This window comes from Hydractinia symbiolongicarpus, chromosome 8, assembly GCF_029227915.1.
Source record: "Hydractinia symbiolongicarpus strain clone_291-10 chromosome 8, HSymV2.1, whole genome shotgun sequence".
NCBI lineage: Eukaryota > Metazoa > Cnidaria > Hydrozoa > Anthoathecata > Hydractiniidae > Hydractinia > Hydractinia symbiolongicarpus.
In genome coordinates, this window is record NC_079882.1 from 18,762,343 (window position 1) to 18,783,477 (window position 21,135).

Consider the following 21,135-nt stretch of genomic DNA (forward strand, 5'->3'; position numbering starts at 1 on the left):
TTGAAAATATTCAAAAACTCATATATAGTACAGCAACAACAGCTTCTTTCTTCATCTTAAGTAAGCTCCACGCTTCATAAAAACAGCTAAAAGATATAGTCTTCTTCCATAAGTTTTTATCTGGATAGTATAACAACAACAACAGCTTTCTTTTTCCGCGAGAAAAATGTAGAGAATCCAGCGAAATGAGCAATTACAATGATTCGAATCCAGTGTGTTGAAAATAGCCTCACGATCGCCGCAACTGCGACAAAAGGTAAACCAACATATCACACCACTCCGGGTATATGTGTGGTGTTGTCTCTAAGCAAGGAGGTTCGCTCTAAGAGAGCGAGCTCTAGCGAAAAGAGAGTAACTGGTCCGATATTTATAACTTCGTAGTAAATTGAAATCCTAATTGTATTAGCGACTTAGTTAGGATAACTTGAAAAATCGAAAACGCACAAGCTGTTGTTACCAGGAGGCAAACTGACAGATTACAAATTATAACCGACATAAATCATTCGAGAGTCTGTAGTGACGGTTGCAAAGGTAAATAGTTTTGATGCGAGTCAGAGATTTTATGAAATAACCAAGTCAGTATACATAACATTGCCGGCGCTATCGCCAAGCTTTACAAAAAGGACGCGAGAAGAATGTAAACTTCTTGGTAACTGGTCCAACAAATTGCGAAAATCTGTCACTTTAGAAATTGCCTTGAAAGCATTTTTGGATCCTGCTAATAGAAACTATGCATGGATTGGGTTGGACAAATGCGAGGTTACCTACCTCAATGATTTTAGGTGGTCACCAGAAATGATAACATGGAGCGACTTCCTATTATTGCTTGAAGTCCACTTGCCACGGCCAAAAAATATCTACTTAACTGATATATGCATATATCGCAGCAGTCTTACTGATCCCACTTTTCGCAACCACAATCAGTGAGAAAAATCAAAAAATATTTTCAGAAAGTTTTAGTAAAGCGACTTTAGCAGACTGGAACTTTCCAACATTAAGAAACTGATACATACCACTAAAGGAAAAGCAGAGTAAAAAAAAATAATCAAGAATGTGAACTGTCTTTAGGTTCTCATACAACTTCCCTATTTTCTATTTATTAAAAGCACTTTTTTCTTGAGCGATCTCTAACGCGGGTGTTATTAAGTGGTATGCTTTAAGGTTATTCGAAATTAAAATTGGATGGAATAACTAGGTTTTCAAATAACGAGGCAATTAACTACTTAATGGTTTTAAGTACGAAATTATATTCACACATATAAAGCAGATCGGTAAGGTTTTTAAAAACATAACTGACACAAGATTACACGCACAACATCGGAACAATACTACACAAATACAAGTTCGTCTAAGCGAAAGAATTCATGCATAATACCCGGAACTCTTTACACTAGATTTAACATGGTGACCACAGAAAATTAAAATTTAAATTCAACACGAGGAATTTCCACAATAATTTTTTTTAGAAATTCCGTGTGGTCACTACGTTTGAGCTTATCGCTGGAGCACAAAATCTAGCTAAGATATTATGCCCAACAATTTATCAAACAGAAGGACGCCAACATCGCCGTAGGAAATGGCAGTAAAACGCGCATTAATTTACAAAATTATATTTACGTGTTGTAATGTGCAGATGAAGCGGCTTTTTACTGAACAACAAACAAAACGATGGAAATTTGACGGAAATTGAGTCTGGCAGGAAAATTTAATGATATATCGATTGCTGATATAATTATAAACCCACTGAACACATGTTGGCCGAGCATTATAAAAGAAATGTTTATGAAGAACGTTGCGTAGCACCTAATTCTCTAGATACTATACAAAATGCGATATATAGACGCTACGAAGAAGAGCAACAGCCACTTGACTTCTTTTTCGGTGCATCGTCAACGATAATTACGTCTTTCGGTCTCGTTGATTGGTCGCGCCCTTTTGACGAGTTTGGATTGGTTGCTATTTCAGCTTCGTCATCCGCTTGCTTTTTCATCATACCTGCATTAAAAGTAAACATTTGAAATTCTGTGTATTGACTTCCACGTCAAAACAAGGAGTTTTATTGGTTTATCACACATGCAAGAAGGACGTTAGTTGGAAAGTAGACATCAAATCATTTACCATACCGCTCATTTACTAGCCGATAAAAATAAACATCACTTACGCTTCGTTAAATCAAGAAACAATTCTTCTATACCCTTGTTTAATTTGGCAGATGTGTGATAATGTTTCGCCCCTACTGAGCGTGAGTACCTAGAGGTATAAAAAAAGTGAAATAGAATAGGGAGGCTTTGACAATTACATGACATAAAAACATGAAACGCTTTGATAGAAGAAAGGTTTTGAATCAACATGTGTAGATTCACATACTCTTCCGCTTCGCTTGTTTCTACGTGTCGATCTTTTTCTAAATCTATCTTGTTGCCTATAAAGTAGAATAATATTTAAACAAAACATATCATGTATGTGGCATGACTAATTTTCGCACTAAAGTTTGCGCACTGACAAATTACTTTTGCACGACTGCGAGAAATTCTGTACGTCCAAATTTTAGTACGAACAGTTGCAAAAACACAAAAAATCTATTTACTACATTTTGTAATTACGGTTTCTAAATTTCAGGACTTTCCAGGACCTGCTTTAAGAAGCTTGGCTACTTTTTGTTTCCTATATAGAATAGTACAATATGTAAACAAACCTGCAATGCATAGACAAATATCGTCTCCTAACATTTTCTTTAATTCTTTTACCCAGTTTTTTACTTTTTGAAACGAATCCTCATCTGTTATATCGTATACTAATATTGCTCCATGACTAAAAAGTCAATTTAAAAAACATACAGCATCTCCTAAAAATCCTCCAGGCCCACGACCTGCATAAAAACTTTGAGACTTGGTATTTACATTACTTATTAAGTTATATACCCAAATGTTCCAGAATTTTTTCTCTTCTATATATCAGTATTTTTACCTGCTTTGAATTCAGGGCAGCGTATCGACACTGCACGTTATTTAATACCTCTTAAATAAACGAAATTTATTTTTATGCAGGTCATTATTTGAAAAGTTAAAAAAATAGACATACCTATCTCTGTAATATATTGGTCCTAAAGCATGGAACCTTTCTTGTCCAGCTGTGTCCTAAATAATATGAATATAGTGCTAGTGTTTTATTTACTTTCTACAACAACTTGTGCTAATCCAAAATAATTTTTTTGGCATAATAGATTGATGATGAGTCCTTTTGGTATTTTTGGAACTTTCACACAAAAATCCTTTGTGTTTCCAAACAAAACTGGATTTCATTGCAGACAAACAAATACAAAAATTGACATCAACGCCAGGTTAAATATTTCCTGCACTTACCCATATCGCCAAATTTACTCGTTTGCCATCAATATTAAGGCGTCTATTTAAAAACGATGCCTTAAAAAGAACAAAGAAACACAATTAAAAATGTTCAGCATAATTTATGCAGCACTACTCTTGCAATAACAGGCAGGTTTTAACTTTTTTTTAGTTTAAATTGTGTATTAGGCCGCATTCAAACACAATGCCCTTAATTCTGATTTGACTTTTTTTGTTAGAAAGTTATTTCTTACAAATCGTGTGCTTTGATAATAGTGTTTCAAATATTTTTTTGAAACATATATTTTTATGTCATTTTCTTTCATTTTCCAATTTTACTAACAACTCTGATAAAAAGGTAGGATTTTCCACTTTTTTATGCTATGGGAGGTGGAGGTGTTAATAAATAGACCTACTTCCATATCCATTTCCGTTCTGCAGAATACACTTACTAAAATACTGATTTAAATTATTACATTTGGTAACAATATCGGATAATAGTACCTGCCAGACACTGGGCCGTTCTAATAGTTTTTTTTATATTCTTGGTGTTAAATGAGCTAGGCATTAGCTAGTTTTAAATGTGATGACATAAGTAGCCGGCTGGCTGATGTGAAGTTTCAAACTGTTTATCAAAACTTGTGATGTTGCTGGTTATATAGCCTGTGTCTCCAGTTATCGAGTGTACCTTACTAGTTGAACATTGGAAAAACATGAGCCAGGCTTTTACTGACAGTGCTTCTAAAACAATAGTTGATCTTGTGAAAGTCTTACCCAGTTTATTTTTTTTCAAGTGAGTCAACAAGGTTAGTTTTGGAAGTATTTAAAACTTACATTTTACACATTTGCGATTTCAGAATTAGGATACTAATCTAACTTGGTGAGGCAAAGTGTACTTTAAACTTTACTTGAAATGTTTTTGCTTATTTTTGTAACAATTTTAAGCCTATCCTAGAATGTATTTGCTAAAAAAGATTTATTTAAAAATCTCAAAATCTAGGTTGATAAAAAGGTGATATACTAATTCTTAAATTTGATATTCAGAAAGTTTTCATTTTGTCATTTTTCAAGCAAATAAAATTTTCCAGTGATTTTGCTCAGTCAAAAACATATTTTCTTTCAGAGGATCATGTCACAAAACAATTTAAAACTTAGACGGTTACTCAGACGATTCTGACGTACTGCCTTTTTACTGGATAAAAAGCTAAAAAATAGAGTGCCATTTAAAAAAAGACTACTTTTACTATAAATAGAGATTTATGATACGCTATATTCTCTATTGCTTCACATTACTTACAAACTGCAAGTATTAACCATCAGAATGCTTCATACAAATGTATGATTATTGACGGTGGTTAAGAGAGAGTAGTGACAGAGAGAGTGTAAGTATTTTTTTAGGATTGTAGTGTAGCTTTTTTTTTGAACTAACCAGAGTAAATTAGTTTTAGTTCTAAATTTACTAAGAAACAGTAAAAAAAAAAAAAAAAAAAAAGCATTCACAACATTTAAAAAATGGGGCTATGTTTTAGGTTTTGCTAGATACGCACTCAAAATCTGCAATATTTTAACTAAAAAGGTAAAATAAAAATGTCTTACTTGTAATGTTGTGAGATGTTTATCGTTAAATCTGTCTTGACAATACCGTAATACTAAACTGGTTTTTCCAACACATCCTTCACCAAGTAAAACTACTTTAAAGTGATTTTTTCTGTTAGCACTTGCCATAACAATCCTAAAACATGCTATTTATATATCATGTCCCTTATTTTAAGATGAAATGCTTAGTTCCTAAAAAAGAATGTATCTAAAATTATAATAAAAAAATAAATATTTCATTTAAAAATTGTTTAGTCAAAATAATTATTTAGTTGTATTTCTATATTTATGGCAGTAAAAAAAGTATACAACCCTGGAAATAATATTTGAAATTGTCCATTTTTCAGGTCTCTCTCGAGATGGGCAAACAGTGTCACTTGGCCAGTGCTCTGCAGCCAATAGACTGCAAAGGTTCTACTTTGACAGGGGCGTAGATTGAGTAACCAACGTCAAAGATGTGCCAGCTGAACTTTCTACTTATGCCCAACTTTTGTTTAGGTTTGTTTCTCCGTGACGCACCACCATGGTTGGTGTGTAATGGAAAATTTTGGGTTTTGAGGTCCCTAGATCGCCGGAATTTGGCTTTGTGGCACTCAAAACAGCAAAATTTCGTACAATTATTACTTGCATTTCATTACATAATTTTATATTTTTTGTTTTTAGAATGCAATTAATAAAAACATTTGAAAGTTGCCAATTTCATAATAGAACAATCATAGAACAATTATCGTTCAAAATGTATTCCAGCGGGAATGTTGTAATTAACATTGTTTTTAAAAAACAGATGTTCATTGGAAAAGTTTTTATCAATTGCGAAACAAATGTTATGTTATACATGTGTTTGAACACTGAAACCATACAAATATCTACCAATAAAATTGTGATTACCAATCTTGTCCCCAGGGCTGTATTGATTTCAATGGGAAACCGTTCACTAGCTTGCGTTCACAGACGTAGCATTGGGTCTATAACATAGGCTGAAGCTATCGTTCACTCAAGCTATTTTGAAATGGCCTAGTGGGTAAAGATGGTGGTAGGCTCGTGAATTCAAAACATTTAAATGTTACGAATGAGATCGCATGTATGTTAAATCCAAGCATTTTAATTGTTTTGAAGGATCGCAAATTTGCTGAAGAAAAACATACTACTTAGAGCTTATATATATATACTTAATTTACAAGTTTTTTTCCTTTGCATTTTTTATTTTTTTGGGATAAGAATTTGGGATCCCATACCGGTAAACCGGTAGCAAAACCTCTCTGAATACGTCGGTGCCTTGATAGGGTACTTGGAGGAGAAAAATCTTTTTAAATATTTGACCTAAGCACAATAGACATAATAAGTAAATGGCACAGATATTTATTTAAAACCCAATGGTTGCATTTATACAAATCTGAATTTTTACAGATTTTATGGATGTTAGACTAGAGGAATGGCTCTAAATGGTGTCATTCTCAGAGTCACTTGTCACAAAAAGAATGTTTTTTAATTTTTATTAATTCGATTGATTGATAGATTGTTACCGGAAATAACATGGCATATTTTTTTATTTTTGGATTACTTCAGAATTAAAAAGGAATGAGGCAGCAATGTTCAAGATTAAAAAATCACATAAAATGTTGCACAATTTTGCAAACTTGACCAACTTAATGGTTTGTATCTTTGGGTTTGGAAAATTTTCCCAAAACAATTTTCGGTCAGTTTTATGATGAAAGCAGAGCATTGTTTTTTTTTTATCATTAACTGTTTTATTTTACAAATTGTTGTCTGAATATTGGTTTGAAATTTTTAAGTGAAATAATAACATGCATCTGGTCATTCCATAGATAAAAAAAAAAAAAAAAAAAAAAACAGTCAGTTTGAAATCACAAGGAACAAAGCACACACTAGTACACTAGGTATACATTTTCCAGTCAATGATAGCAATGCCAATACATCTTAATGGAGAATATAATTGGCTTTATCTCTTTTTCACTTTTCAAAATTTAGAAATTTTTTAAAATTACACTGGTAAATGCTTTAAATTTTAACTAAAATTGGGGCAACATATCAGTTTAAAAGAGTAAAGAATTGATTTTTTTTCCTTATTAATAAACGCCATTTCAAAAATTAATGGGTTAGCTCTCCCCAGTGATTTATCAAATTTTAAAAAAAATAAGCTCCAACACAAACTAGGTTTTTTTTATTCAAATTAAGATTTTTAAGTACTCCCCGTGCATAAGTTTGTTAAACATTCTGCATGATTTGAATACAAAATCAAAAAAACAAAATGGTTTTGTAAGCTCTTTCTTTTATTGACAAAAATAACTTTCGTCATGCAAAATGAATCTTGTCCATTTTAGGAAAAAGGGGTTCAGTCTAATCTGTGACGTATTACAGGAAACTTATTTAAGATATTTAAGATATTTCAATAACTATTTTTTATATATAATACACGATTTATTTATAAGCAACTTGCTATAAACAACTGAACAAGCGAACTTTTAGATGAAGGAACGTAACATAAAGCAAACTTTTAGAAAAAGGAAAGATTTTAATTACTTTATTTGCTGTGCTCTGATTGGTTGATTGGTTGATTTCAATCCTCTAAAAATCTCCTAAACTAATAAATAGCCAAGGTTGCCCGTTGATGACAGCTGTAGCTGTAGAAACGTAGCCTAGAATAAACTTGTTTGTCCTTTTTCTTTGATCAGTATCAACAAAGAGCACACTTTGTTGATTATCAGATTTCAGATGATCTGCTTAAGATTTTAGAGCTAATACAAGAATTAGAAAAATACAGAATATCTACCTCTGGCCTTAAATATCCAATCATTTTACCAAGACAACACAACGTCCTCAAACTGATAGTGAGAAATCAACATGAAAGTGACAATCACTACACTGGAACCAATCACACATTGTCAAAGTTGTATGCAACTTATTGGGTGTAATGAGCCAGAGAAGTGCTCAGAGAAGTCATGAATGCAAAAGATGAAAAAAGAAAACATTTTCGAAGTGATGGCACCATTACGAAGCCTTAAATTATCCTAAAAATTGCATGCATTTGTTAACACTGGTATTGATTATGCTGGATATTACATAACAATCAAAGGACAGGGAAGAGAAGAGCAAAAAAATATTTTTGCTTATTTACTTGACACAACATAAGAGCTGTACATTGGAAAATGGCTTATATAGACTTCTTTCTGAATTCCTTCTATAGAATGGCTAGTGGTCGTGGACTTCCACAAAGCGTAGTATATATGTGACAATGGTGGAAATTTTGTTGGTGGAGACAAAGAGTTATCAGAGTTGGTTGTATTGCTGGATCATAACAAGATAAAAGCTTCAACAGCAAATAAAGGTGTTAAATGGTATTCCAACCCACCACAGGCACCTCATTTTGGGGGAGTCCATAAAGCCATGATAAAATCTGTAAAAATAGTCAGTGGCTACTATCACTGGTGCAGAGGTCTAAAGGGAACCCAAGGTTATGACGTCAAACCGAATAGCCAAATAAGTAGGGTGTTCATTAAAGAAAGGGTGTCAAAGACAGAGGTGGAAACAAAATACAAAATTGCTGAGTAATGCCAATATTTAAAGAGTAGAGTGTCTTGTGTGACTTTTCCCATTCAGCTGACAGTCACATAAAGACTAACTAATATGGCTTATTGATATTATAGGGTGAAGTAATGTTCGGTCTGACTCCAGAAAACGCCAGGCAGGTAGCTACCAATCCAGCCTTTTCGTGTTTGTTCGTTCATTTCCAAGAATCCGAAAACTTTACCCCTTCGTAATCTCGCATCACAGAAACGAGGCTTAAAGGCTGGTTTCCATCAGCGCTACTGATACAACTAGCTTGAGCCTTCCTGAAATCAACGGCGAAAGGTTCCAACAACGCACTAGCCTAGTTAACTAAGCTTTCTTCTTCGAGGTTAATAAAATGAGTTCTCTCAAACAAGAATTTAGACGCAAACAAATGACTTAGCGGAAACCCCGAGTTTCAATTGACCAATGTGGCTAATCGCCGCGGTGGCCATTTTAATTTCTCTGTGATTTGCGACAAATGGTGCGATGGCATGGGCGATGAGTGCATAGCCTTCTTTACACGCTTAGTCGAAATGATTGCTGAAAAATGGTCCATTCCGGCATCTCTAGATAGATAGATGTGCATATTTTACATGGCTAGCCTCACAAATATCGAGGGATATACCCTGTCTATTATTTCCAGGAGTGGCCATGGCTTAGATGGAGAGTCCTAGAGTATTTAATGCTCATCTTGAGCTACGCAGACCCAATTAGGGCCCTCGCTCTACTAGACAACTTCCAGCAACATCCAATGCTCTACACAGTGAGCCATTTCCCCAATTTCCCTCACATGGCTTGGGTTAACGCGGGGCTATGGTAACATTCACTCACCCATGTTAAATCGCCGACAAGAGGAATCGAACTTCGGTCTCCTGCACAGAGTACGAGAGCTATAACCACTAATCTACGGCGCCACAAAAGCAACGAATGATCTGTTTCTTGAAGAATTAAAAAGAAGAGGAGAATAAAAGTCATGTTTGTGGAAGGGCTACATTAAAGCACACTCTAAATATTTAATATTTTTTGTTTGTTCAGAAGTTTTTTTGCTCAATCATTTCACTTTGCTGTCATGCATATGTAAACAAACACTGTACAGAATTAATATTTTTCTTCATTTTGATTAGTCAAAAAGCTATAGCGCCGGTGATCTAGGCGCAAAATCCGGATTAGTTCAAGAGTGTCCCGCTTTTTTTCGCGCTATAGCGACAAAGGCGCTAAATGGAAACCGGCCTCTATGACGACATAGGTTATGGGTCCGATTTTTCCGATATTTGCCGGGAGCACAGTGATAGTTTCGAGCGAGCCGATTAAGCTGAAATTAAAAATGGCGCGGTTGTGCCAGGAATTTGGGAAAATGCAAAAACTTGTTTGTTTTGGAAGACTTATTAACAGGGGTAGCATTTTCCATGGTAACAACATATCAGTAAGAGCTGCAAGCAACACCGGAGGAAAATCTCCACCTATAAAACCACCAGGTATGTGGATATAAGAAATAGCTCCCTACATACATTTTCTAAGCATTCCATTCAAATTAAAACAAAGGCTACAAAAAGCATGTAGTCAAGTGGTTTCTGAGGGAGGTTGGAAACTGGTGTATGGTATAACAATGCCCGCCCCTGGTACTTTGTCATGTACTTGGTATAAATTTGTAGCTTGCTAACTGGGTTAGGCTGGTAAACAAGATACAAACAAATGGAACAGGAAAATGTGCTGTGTTTCGTTTTTGTAAACCAAGTTTGTCCGGGATTGTAGCTAGATGGTTACCATAAAGCTGATCTGGAAAGCATATGAATGTATCAATATAAGTTATTATAGGTTCAGAGTGGATTGATCAAGGATGGAAGGATGATGGGACAGGTCTTGGTGATTATCCTAACTATCAAGAATGGTCATATCAAAATCGAGATCCTAACCTCAAATATTGGGACCAACAGGAAAGAAGGCATTTCGGAGAACCCCTCCATGTGAATCACGATGCACTAAATGTTTGGATGCCTGATGATATGACAAACCATAAGTATTCCCATGGTGAAATGGCATTGCATTTAGGGATAGCATTAAGTTTGCTTGGTGCAGTTGTTTGGTATTCCGAATATGTTTATGATGCACCTTCAAGGAACCCAGCAGTTCCCAAACCATACCCTTACAATAACTTGTACTTAGAGTTGGGTGGTGATCCAGAAAAAAACCCAACAGAAGCTGATTTAAAGAGAAAAATACCACGGCCACATTTTGGGTGGTAGAAATTCATGTAAATTATAACATATAATTAACATCTTTGTAAGTATATATAAGCAGACATTGATAGGCTCCATTGTTTCCATGTTCTTCAGGGCATCAAAAATTAGAAACTTATAAGTGATGTTTTTCATGCACTTTATGAGATTTAGTTAAACCTAAGTTAAACAAGCAATAATAAATTAATGTTAATTCTTTGAAGAAATAAATATGTTGCTTGATAGAAAATGATACACATTTTATTTGTACACAAACTGTGTGCCTAGTTTTTTCATCCCTGCTCTCGATTTTTTCATACAAGAAAACTGATAACTAAGCTATAACGTTTTATTGCCCTAAATTTGGATTTAATTAGTGTTCCTGCTCGTTTTTTTATTGGAAACTATAACAACAAAACATATTTCAATACTTATACATGTAAAATATTTCAAACCAAATAGAAAACACTACATATATTTTTGACGGTGATGGAATTCAAGGCATCATAAATATTTTTACCTTAATGGTACTAATTTTTGCAGCCGTTATTATTCGCGAAATTATGTACCCTAAAAATATTATTTATACCATCCGCGAAAAAAATTGTATTTGTAGACGATTTCGGGAGTTTTCAGTGGGCGTGGAAATCTAAGGTTATATTTATATCGTATTTCCTATTTTCAAACGTTTTGTGATATTTTGCATTTTTTTTTTGTCTCTAAAGATTTCACACTAACTAGCGTGTAGCGGCTTAAACCCTAACTAAGTGAGTTAATAAGGGGAATTAATTTTTGCGAGTTATAAGTTTTCCCCTTATTAACTCACTGAGTTAGAACTTAAGCTATTCACGAAAATTAATTGCGAGTAAATTCAAGTAATTAAGTTTTATTGTTAGGAACTTTTTTTATCAATTTAAGGGTATATATTTAGCAAATCGAGTACTAAAATGGAAGTGTTTTTTGGCAATACAACATCGTCTTTCAAATGCGCGGGAGTTTCGCTTTGACAGATGTGTAGGGCAGGTGATAAGCGTTGAAAATGCGCTAGCCGCACTCTGCGACGTCCGCAATGTGGAAAATCAACGCGAAGGTCAAGGAAAGTGAATATCACGAAAACAACAGCATACAAAAATTTAAATTTTTGCATTTTATTATATCCAAATTTTGTCCCTTAAAAGCTATAATTATATTAGCAATCACCGCCATTATCGGACAAAAGCCAGTATATTTCATACATTTGTGTTGATTTGTCACACCGGTGTACATAGCTCAGCTGGACCTGTGAGGATGCACTTTCTTCTTGGTCTTCCAAGAGAGATTATAGTTTATCGTGAGGTTCGAGCGATGATAAAGACAAGTTAAATTCCAGTAGAACAACATTTTAGAAAGAGTAATTTCCAACAATTTTAACAACATGCGAAAGTAGGTAAACAAAGAAAAACTTACACACTGTTTTTGTTTCGTTTTGCTATCACAAAATCACTTTCAGTAGAGAAATTTCCTTCGTTGCGCAGGAAAGAAGGAAATGAAGTTTCTTTCCGTTTCCGCGGGAGGAAGCTTTGGCATCTGCGAAGGAGATATCTTCACGCATGCGCCGTGAAGACACGTTTAAAAGGAGACGTCAATTTGTTGGGACAGCATCAAAGACAGTCGCTTTTTATTTGTAACAAAAATGGATCAAAATCAACTAGAAGAAACCATCACAAACATCGTGCAACAAGCAATGGCAAACGCAGCGGTCCTTCCTCCTGCAGTTAACGCCGACACAGATCGCATCGTTGACACCATTTCTAAAAAATTAAAAAAAAAAAGAAAATTGGAGAACGTGCAGTTAAAGGGCGACGGTAACCAGAAGCAATACGATTTGAACGTAGAAGTATTGGAAAAGATTGATAATCCAATAGAGAACATTGAGAAAATTTCCTTCTTAAGAGACTGAAAATTATTCGCTTGGCGGATAGAGAGGACTGGTTGACGGTTAAGGAATACCTAAAAGACGATCTTGCCTCTGGGTCAGATGACGAAAAACAAATTTCTGAAGCTATAAAATCTGCAAAGCAAAAAAGAAATTTTTTTTTTTAAAAATCCAAGATTCTCACCATATAAACGACGTTTTCCATTTCGGAGGCAAGAAACGGAACCTTTTTCCACTTAAGCCTCAAAGATTTTCGAGAATTTCGACAAAAACCAAATTCTTCAGTCTGCTGCTGGTCGTGTGGACAATATGGTCATTTCTACACCAGTTGCTTCACGCGACAACCTTTCAACGCTTCTAAATCCAGAAGAGAAAACAATTGGTAATCGTAACAAACATTCAGTTGAGTTTAAATGTTCACATAAATCTGTAGCTGGAAAAATCAGCAAGCATTACGAATTTTGGGAGAAAGATTTAAAAGCTTCCCCTTTTGTGTTGAACGTAGTGAAAAACGGATATTTTTTGCCATTTGTAAAAGAACCATCACCTTTTTCAGCAAAAATAATAAATCTAGCTTAAATCATCCTTATTTTCAGGAAGACACCATATTGAAACTTCTGAGGGATAGATATGTAAAGGAGATCGATCGAGATTTGTAACCCTCTAACTGTTGCCGAAAGTTCTAAATTAAGGTTAATCTTAGACCTTAGCCATGTAAACAAATTTTTAGACGTCAAAAAGTTTAAATTCACTACATTTTCGAGACATTCGACCTGAAAGACGGATATCACCACATGCCCATAGCCAAATCTCACAGAAAGTATTTAGGTTTCGCGAGCATTTTTTGAGAAAAAAATCGACCCTGGGATTTCACGTTCCTCTGAGAGGAGGATAGTATTGGTATAACTGACTAACTAACTAGCCCTGTCCCAATTGTTAATTGCAACGTCACAGATTTAAACTTCGTACCCCATCTCCCTAAGTACTGGGAAGTCATCTGAATGACGTTTCAGGCCAAAATTGGTATTTGTTTTCGACAAAATTTGGCACAGTTAACAAAAAAAGTATGCTGAACATAATGGTGATCGCATTAAAATTTTGATTTTTTATAAACCAAATGCCGTTAAGACCATAAACGTTTCAATCGCAAGACTTTCAACCATGAATGATAAGCTGTATTTTCGTTTATTATTTCGTTTCGCTTTGTTTGCATTTGTTGAAAAAGATATAATGTCACTTGTGTGTTTTATCTTCAGAGCTTCATGCACCAAACCTTTTTAAATGTTTGGCACGATAACACAACGAATTAACAGGTTGTCATCAAATATTTTGGTAGCGAGCGGAAATTCTTAGAGCCCCCAGGGCTTCATGTTATTATTAAATGGCGAGGACAAGGAATTTGTTGCTTAGTTTATTTAGACGATAATATATTTGGGTGCGAATCTTTAAATCGAGCTACGTATCACAGCGAATTAATTCAGAAGGATTTAAAAAATGGTGGCCTAACTATAAATATGAAAAAATCAGCATTGATTCCTTCTCAAACTTGGCAATGGTTAGGTTTTGAAAACGAAAAACTTTACGTTTATAGAAAAAATTAAAAAAGTTGTTATTACTCGTTAAGGTAATATTAGAACGCAAAAGAATCACGCCAAGACAAATGTCGAGAATTGCCGAAAATCTTATTTTCATGAGTCCCGGAATAGGTTCACTATGCAGGTTGTTCTCACGCCAAATGTATATGTTTGTACAATCGAAAGGTAAATGGGATAAGGTTTATTATATCAAATCGGAATGTTTAGAAGAACTAAACTTTTGAGAATAAAATAGAACGGTTTTTATATTAAAACACGTGACTACGAATATAGTGTATTCTGACGCCAGCGAAAAATGTTACAGCGGATACATTGTGCAACGACTCGGTTATATCATCGCTCAAGGAAATTTTGAAAAAACTGAAATTGGTACCGTTATTAGCGGTTAACAACATTTTGTCAAGTTTCGCTAAGATGTTAAAACATGAACAAATCCTTTGGTATTCTGATAATTTTAATGTTTCACGCATCATTGAAGTCGGTAGTACAAAACCTCGTTTGCAAGCATTAGCCGTACTAATTTTCAACTTGTGTATTCAATACGACATTAAATTAGAATCGTCGTGGATCCCTAGAGAACTTAATTCTTTGGCTGATGAGTTATCAAAATATAACGATACGCACGATTGGAAAATAAACAATAAAACATTTTCTTTTATTCAAAATAAATTTGGCACATTTACGGTTGACAGGTTCGCTGATAACTTGAACAAAAAAGTGGCAATGTTTAATTCAAAATTTTATTGCCCAGGGACGTCTTGCGTTAACTGTTTTACAGAACGATGGAACACGGAATTTAATTGGCTATGCCCTTCAATCAATCTTGTTGGTGAGACTTTAACGCATATCAAAATTTGTAAAAGTAGCGGAGTGTTAATAGTACCTGAGTGGAAATCGGCATATTTTTGACCGTTGCTAACACCAAAGTAAAGTATTCTACGACTTCGTAAAGGATTGTTTGGTATTAGACCCTTACTTCATTAGCACAGAAAATTCGTTTTTTTTTCCGGATTTGTTAAATTTCGAACTCTAGCTTTACTAACAGCATTTTAGTTTTTCGAAGTTCGGAATTTGTCGTTGTAAATACCTTGTATTTCATTGGAAACTAAAAAAGCAATGAATATTAAATTATAGCATTTTTACTTCTACAACTTTGAGTGAACACTTTGCAAAATTTGTGTCGCAACAACAAGCTATTAAAACCACGCTTGAAGGTAATGGGCTGTTTTCCTGTTACAAAAGCTTGAACGGAGTTCAAGAGGTTGAAATAAGCCTCGTCTTTGTGTTTGTGTAATTGGCTGTCGTGTTACAACACGCGGGTGAGCAAAATGATACGTCCTCTTTGGACTGAATACCCTCTTTGGGTAGTTGACTATTTTTGTTTTACAACTGCCGGTGTAAGCTCATACGTCCTCTTTGGACGGAAACCCTCTTTGGGTAGCCGGGCTGTTTTAGTGTTACAACAGCTGAAGCTTATACGTCCTCTTTGGGCAGAACACCTTGTTTGGGTGGCTGGGCTGTTTGCCAGTGCGAGTCGATACGTCTTTTTTAGACGAAATATAAATAAAAAAATTTAAACATTTCGTAATGTAACGTATATATGACTAATTATTAACTTACTGTGATATTTCTTTAGGTAACGTTTCCCGGCAAGGCATATGGAAGGCAGAAGAATCAATTGAAATCCCTCGATTAAGCAATCTTGCTAGTTCTCTTCCAGAAGTGGTCCAATTGGCGTTCGCTAAGTCTACGCTAAATAAGTATAAACCTGCTTGGAAAAAGTGGGTCAGGTGGTCACAATCTTTTAGCGAAGTTTGAAGCATACCAGCAGATCCGTTTTTGTGTCTTTATCTTAACGATTTGTTAAACAAACAGTCTCCGCCTAGCGCTCTAACATCAGCATTTTGTGGCATTCGTTGGGGTCATATTTCACCAGGAATAACTAGTCCAACTGATCAAAAGTTGATTAAATTATGTCTAGAAGGCGCTACAAGACAAGCTTCGGAATCTTCAACCAGAAATAAGAAGCAACCCTTAACTCCAGAAATACTTCCCGAAATAGTAAAACTATACGGGTATACTAACAATTTATTACATCTTAGATTTATAGTGATGTGCGTTTTGGGATTCGCAGGATTCCTAAGAATTGGAGAGTTAAAGGAACTAAAGGTAAAAGACATCCAGCAAGGCCACGAAGGTATTAAAATTAACGTTCTTCGATCTAAAACAGATCAGCATCGAGAAGGTAATATTATATATAATATTAAAACCAATTCTACTTCCTGTCCAATTTATTGGTTGAATAAGTACATCCTCACAGCGAAACATGAACCAGATTCGTACCTTGCCGATTAGAGACACATTCATGGACTTATTAAAACCGATTACAAAAGAAAAAACAAAAAGTTTCGGTTTGCATTCATTGAGATCGGGAGGGGAAACAGCAGCCGCCAATAATAACATTACAGATAGATTAATTGGAAAGCATGGGAGATGGGCTTCCTGCAGCAACAGAGATAAATATATTAAGGACAGTCACACTTGAAGATATTCAGTTTCTAAAGTCTTCGGGTTGTAGCTCCTCTCCAAATACCAACAAATACCAAAAACGAATGTTTTTATTTATTCTGAAATAAGGCCGTAGAACAAACTGTGATTTTTTTTGTATTTGTGAGCTTTGGCTCTTTAAGGTCAAAGTAGTGCCACGGTCGGTAGAACTTTAAAATGGCCTCCTTTTTTGTTGCCGTTTTTACTACTGAGACTAGTGAAGCACGGCAGGATACCAGTCTAGTGTAGCGGTACGGGAATTACTAGTTTTTGAATGTTACAACAGACTCTACTCTTTTTTGCACAAGGTACAAAACCTATTATTTTTACAAATTTTAATCATTTTGCATATTTCGTACATTGAGTTTCAACCGGCTAAAATTAGTTTTAAAAAAATAATTAAGTCAAAAATAGTTTTTGATTGCTTTTTACGTTCAATTTTAGGTTTCATAAAAGCAGTGTTTACATACTTAGACTCATTTTTCTACTACGTTTATATTTTTCCTTCCTTATGTTATGGCAGTTGGAAATAGTTAATTATTAATAACGTGAGCGTAAGTTAAAGGGGCTACGAACCGGTTAAAATGCTCACATTCCGTATATCCCACGCATATTAAAAATCCGGCAAACGCGTTTTGCGCAATGAACAGACCAGCGCACTTTGCTCGCTGGTTCAATATTTTGTTCGAAAAGTATATTACGAAGAAATATTTCAGCAAGACTCATTCTGGATGAAAAGATGACCAAGACTGGTGAAGATAAAAATTCTAGATTATCTATATGTTCGAGTCTGTAAATTACATACATGCCGGAAATAACCATTTTTGTTTCTCGCCGTCATCAGCTCGACTTTCATGTAAGTCACTAAAGTCGAAAACCAACAGCCGTTACGTTGTTCCATTCGGAGTGTGCAGCTATACGGAGTACGGCTCCGTATAGGCATGCGTATACGGAGTATAACTTCGTATAGTGACATGTTTACTCCGTATACGTCTGTCTGTCTGTCTGTCTGTCACGCAAAATGGTAGCTTAGCTGCGCAATAGCGAGAAGCACGCAATGCGGTATAAAAAGGACGGGTGAACCCGTAGATTTTCCACGGGCTAACGACTAGTATCTCAAATTCGCAAGTGGCGCAGACAGCTTTAAGAGTATAATGCCGAGACTGGTTTGGCTAGACATTAGCGAATGCAGCATCAGCGTGAAAGACTAAACTAAGCATTCTTATTAAAAATTTACTCTGAGCTATTCCAGTTTAGAAAATTGTGCCTAAAACAAGCAAATAGTTTGTGTAAGAAGAAAAACGTCTAAAATATGAGACAAGCATGCAAAGTGCCAATTACCGTAGATAACAGTTCCAGCTAATAAAAGTTCGATTTAATCGGTGTTCGAAGTACCGGCAGTCCAACTGCATGATGTAGTTTACTATTTGCGTTTTGTATGAAGTTTATTTTTATGGCTTCCAATATATTCATTCTAATCTTTATAACTTTGTTTTGTGTGTTTCTGTATGCAATAAAACTACCCATACAGACTTTTTATTACGTAACTTTAAAATTGTATACTTTTATACCAGCCATTGTAAACCTTAATTCATTGACAATACATCGGATTCTGTTCCTACCAAACATGTCACACTCCGCATACTTAGCGTGGCACACTCCATATAGCATACTTCGTATATTAAGCATGTCATACTCCGTATACAACCTCGTCCCCAGGACCTCTTTTCGCTTTTTTGATATCGGGGATGGCGCCATCCCCGATATCAAAAAAGCGAAAAGAGGTCCTGGGGACGAGGTTGACTCCGTATACTAAGCATGTCACACTCCGTATACTAAGCATCTCACATTCCATATACTAACATACTCTCGGTATCTCACAATCTGTATGCCATAATCCTTTTTTGCAATCAAACTAATGTTCCCACACTCCGTATAACTACAGTATACCTCGTATGTTTACGATGGATAAAAAGTAGGAAAATGACGTGCTTGTCTTTTTAACTTGTTCGTTATGGTGATTATTTTTTATTTTTTTTTGGAAATAGTTTTAAACAGTCATATATTGCAATATTTCCACTTTAAGAACATTCGTTGGCAGGCTCCAAACTCCGTATAGCAGCTATAGAAACCACACTCCGTACGTCACACCGTAGCCCCTTTAAGGTAGGTTTCCATACGACTGCATTTTCCGCTCGAGCGTAGAAAGCTCGGGAGCATTTTTCTCTTGAGATGAAACTTAATGGAAATCAATTTCCCGCTTGAGAGAAAAGGTGTTCAGAATAAAATGGCTGCCGTAAACAGAAAAAAACCTTTGGCTACGAAATTTTAAAATAATAACTTTGTTTTTATGGCAGCGAATTAAAAGAAGACAGGAAACAACAAAGTAAGAATTTCTTGGGTGCTTTGACACCTTATTGAAATACTTGTTTCAGCATTCGATGTTTCTGACCTGAGTAAGTAGGCTACTCCATTGCAAAGCTCAAAAAGTAATCACAAATCTTGATTTTTGCAATATTCTTGTGATTTCTCTCAAAGAAATCAAATAAATATGACAAAAATGAGAGAAAAACTTGAATCGACTAATCAGTAACTATTCTCATCAACGTTCTTAGTCACTTTTCACGTCACTGCAAAACTCTGATTCGTAATCGCTCTCCTCCTCTAAAAGCTCTTCCATATCGTCTGGGAAGGCCTTGTCAAGCCAATAAATTTGACCCTCCGCTGTCCATCCATGCTTTTCTATATCTGGGAATTCAGCTTTAGGATCAAAAGCTCTGTTCCACAAGTACGCCACAGCATATTCCCTTTTGCAATATAACTTTAAAACTTGTAGAGGAATAATAAATCAACGCCGTTATAAACATTTTAGGAACAGCTTGTTATCCAACCTCGATCCCAAGGCCTGTACCGTTTTTTTGATAAAAGGTTGGAACGCGTTTCATCTTCATTTCAAAAAAACGCTACAGGCCCTAGGTTCGAGGTTATTTGTTATCAAGCCTTAGTTCTCCTTTAAAGTGCTTGGGTCTAATATAAATGATATGTATGATCTTGGAAATTCACATTTGTGAACACGATTGTAGGTCAAAAGTCAAGTTGCTTACACAAAATACACCTTACGCGAGAACGTCAGAAGTGCAGATGTCTAACATAATGAGAATCTCTTTTTGGGGTTGTAAGGAAATGGCTAGCTAACCAGATTTGTATGTTATTTTTTATTCTCTGTAACAAACAAATTAATAATAATTTAAAAATTAATTAACTAATAACAGAATTACAAAAATAGAAAATTTCTTGTTAAAATTTATTACATATACATTGGATATTGTATAAAATCATGTGGCAGGGGTAGCTAACCTTCTTTTACTACTCAATCGTTCATGATCAAATTAGCACAAATTAGTATGGAGAGACGCACAGATAGAAAAAAAATCATATTCGTCTTATTTTTGAGGAAGGGAGAGGATATATTTTCATCTCCTCCTCTTTACATGTTTAAAAAAAAAATGCAAATATTATTAACACTTATTTTTATTTCCACAAGTCCCCTGCTATTTCATTTTATTCTGGCAAACAAGAATATAGCTACTTAATAAACTTTAAATGTAATTAGATATTGGATATATATTAAATATCAAAACTATGGCGTTAAAAACGGACAAAAAAACGAAAAATACAATCAAGTATACATGCATCTAGAATCGTTTTGAAGATGACATAATTAGGTAGAAGTTTTAGCGTGTTAAAAACTGGAATTTTATAAAAAATAATATAACAAGGAAACCACTCCCGTGTACATCAAGGGAATAAAGCATACTTCGTATATTAAGCATGTCATACTCCGTATACAACCTCGTCCCCAGGACCTCTTTTCGCTTTTTTGATATCGGGGATGGCGCCATCCCCGATATCAAAAAAGCGAAAAGAGGTCCTGGGGACGAGGTTGACTCCGTATACTAAGCATGTCACACTCCGTATACTAAGCATCTCACATTCCATATACTAACATACTCTCGGTATCTCACAATCTGTATGCCATAATCCTTTTTTGCAATCAAACTAATGTTCCCACACTCCGTATAACTACAGTATACCTCGTATGTTTACGATGGATAAAAAGTAGGAAAATGACGTGCTTGTCTTTTTAACTTGTTCGTTATGGTGATTATTTTTTATTTTTTTTTGGAAATAGTTTTAAACAGTCATATATTGCAATATTTCCACTTTAAGAACATTCGTTGGCAGGCTGGCAGGCAATCAAGTATACATGCATCTAGAATCGTTTTGAAGATGACATAATTAGGTAGAAGTTTTAGCGTGTTAAAAACTGGAATTTTATAAAAAATAATATA

At 35.0% G+C, this 21,135-nt stretch overlaps 2 protein-coding genes across 2 annotated transcripts; one reads left to right on the forward strand and one right to left on the reverse strand.

Annotated features, from left to right (window-relative positions):
• Positions 1-1,230: 1,230 nt before the first annotated feature.
• On the reverse strand, positions 1,231-6,091 carry LOC130654223 (ras-related protein Rab-21-like). Its single transcript, XM_057456768.1, has 7 exons — positions 4,941-6,091; positions 3,363-3,422; positions 3,082-3,137; positions 2,696-2,811; positions 2,368-2,422; positions 2,162-2,250; positions 1,231-1,995 (listed from the first exon to the last, which is right to left on the reverse strand). The coding sequence occupies exons 1-7, from the start codon at positions 5,067-5,069 to the stop codon at positions 1,844-1,846; spliced, it is 657 nt and encodes a 218-aa protein (XP_057312751.1). The 5' UTR covers positions 5,070-6,091; the 3' UTR covers positions 1,231-1,843.
• A 3,705-nt stretch (positions 6,092-9,796) lies between these two features.
• LOC130654224 (NADH dehydrogenase [ubiquinone] 1 beta subcomplex subunit 8, mitochondrial-like) lies at positions 9,797-10,976 on the forward strand. Its single transcript, XM_057456769.1, has 2 exons — positions 9,797-9,985; positions 10,326-10,976. The coding sequence occupies exons 1-2, from the start codon at positions 9,835-9,837 to the stop codon at positions 10,751-10,753; spliced, it is 579 nt and encodes a 192-aa protein (XP_057312752.1). The 5' UTR covers positions 9,797-9,834; the 3' UTR covers positions 10,754-10,976.
• The last annotated feature ends 10,159 nt before the right edge of the window (positions 10,977-21,135 follow it).

What these genes read in the sequence shown, in the direction of transcription:
- LOC130654223 (XM_057456768.1), bottom strand. Translation starts at nt 5,069, where the DNA reads ATGGCAAGTGCTAACAGAAAAAATCACTTTAAAGTAGTTTTACTTGGT. An exon ending in CCAATATATTACAGAGATAG is followed by an intron (nt 2,812 to 3,081) that starts GTATGTCTATTT and finishes TTGACTTTTTAG; the next exon opens with TCATGGAGCAATATTAGTAT. An exon ending in TATTTGTCTATGCATTGCAG is followed by an intron (nt 2,423 to 2,695) that starts GTTTGTTTACAT and finishes TCTACTTTATAG; the next exon opens with GCAACAAGATAGATTTAGAA.
- LOC130654224 (XM_057456769.1), top strand. Translation starts at nt 9,835, where the DNA reads ATGGCGCGGTTGTGCCAGGAATTTGGGAAAATGCAAAAACTTGTTTGT. An exon ending in TCCACCTATAAAACCACCAG is followed by an intron (nt 9,986 to 10,325) that starts GTATGTGGATAT and finishes AAGTTATTATAG; the next exon opens with GTTCAGAGTGGATTGATCAA.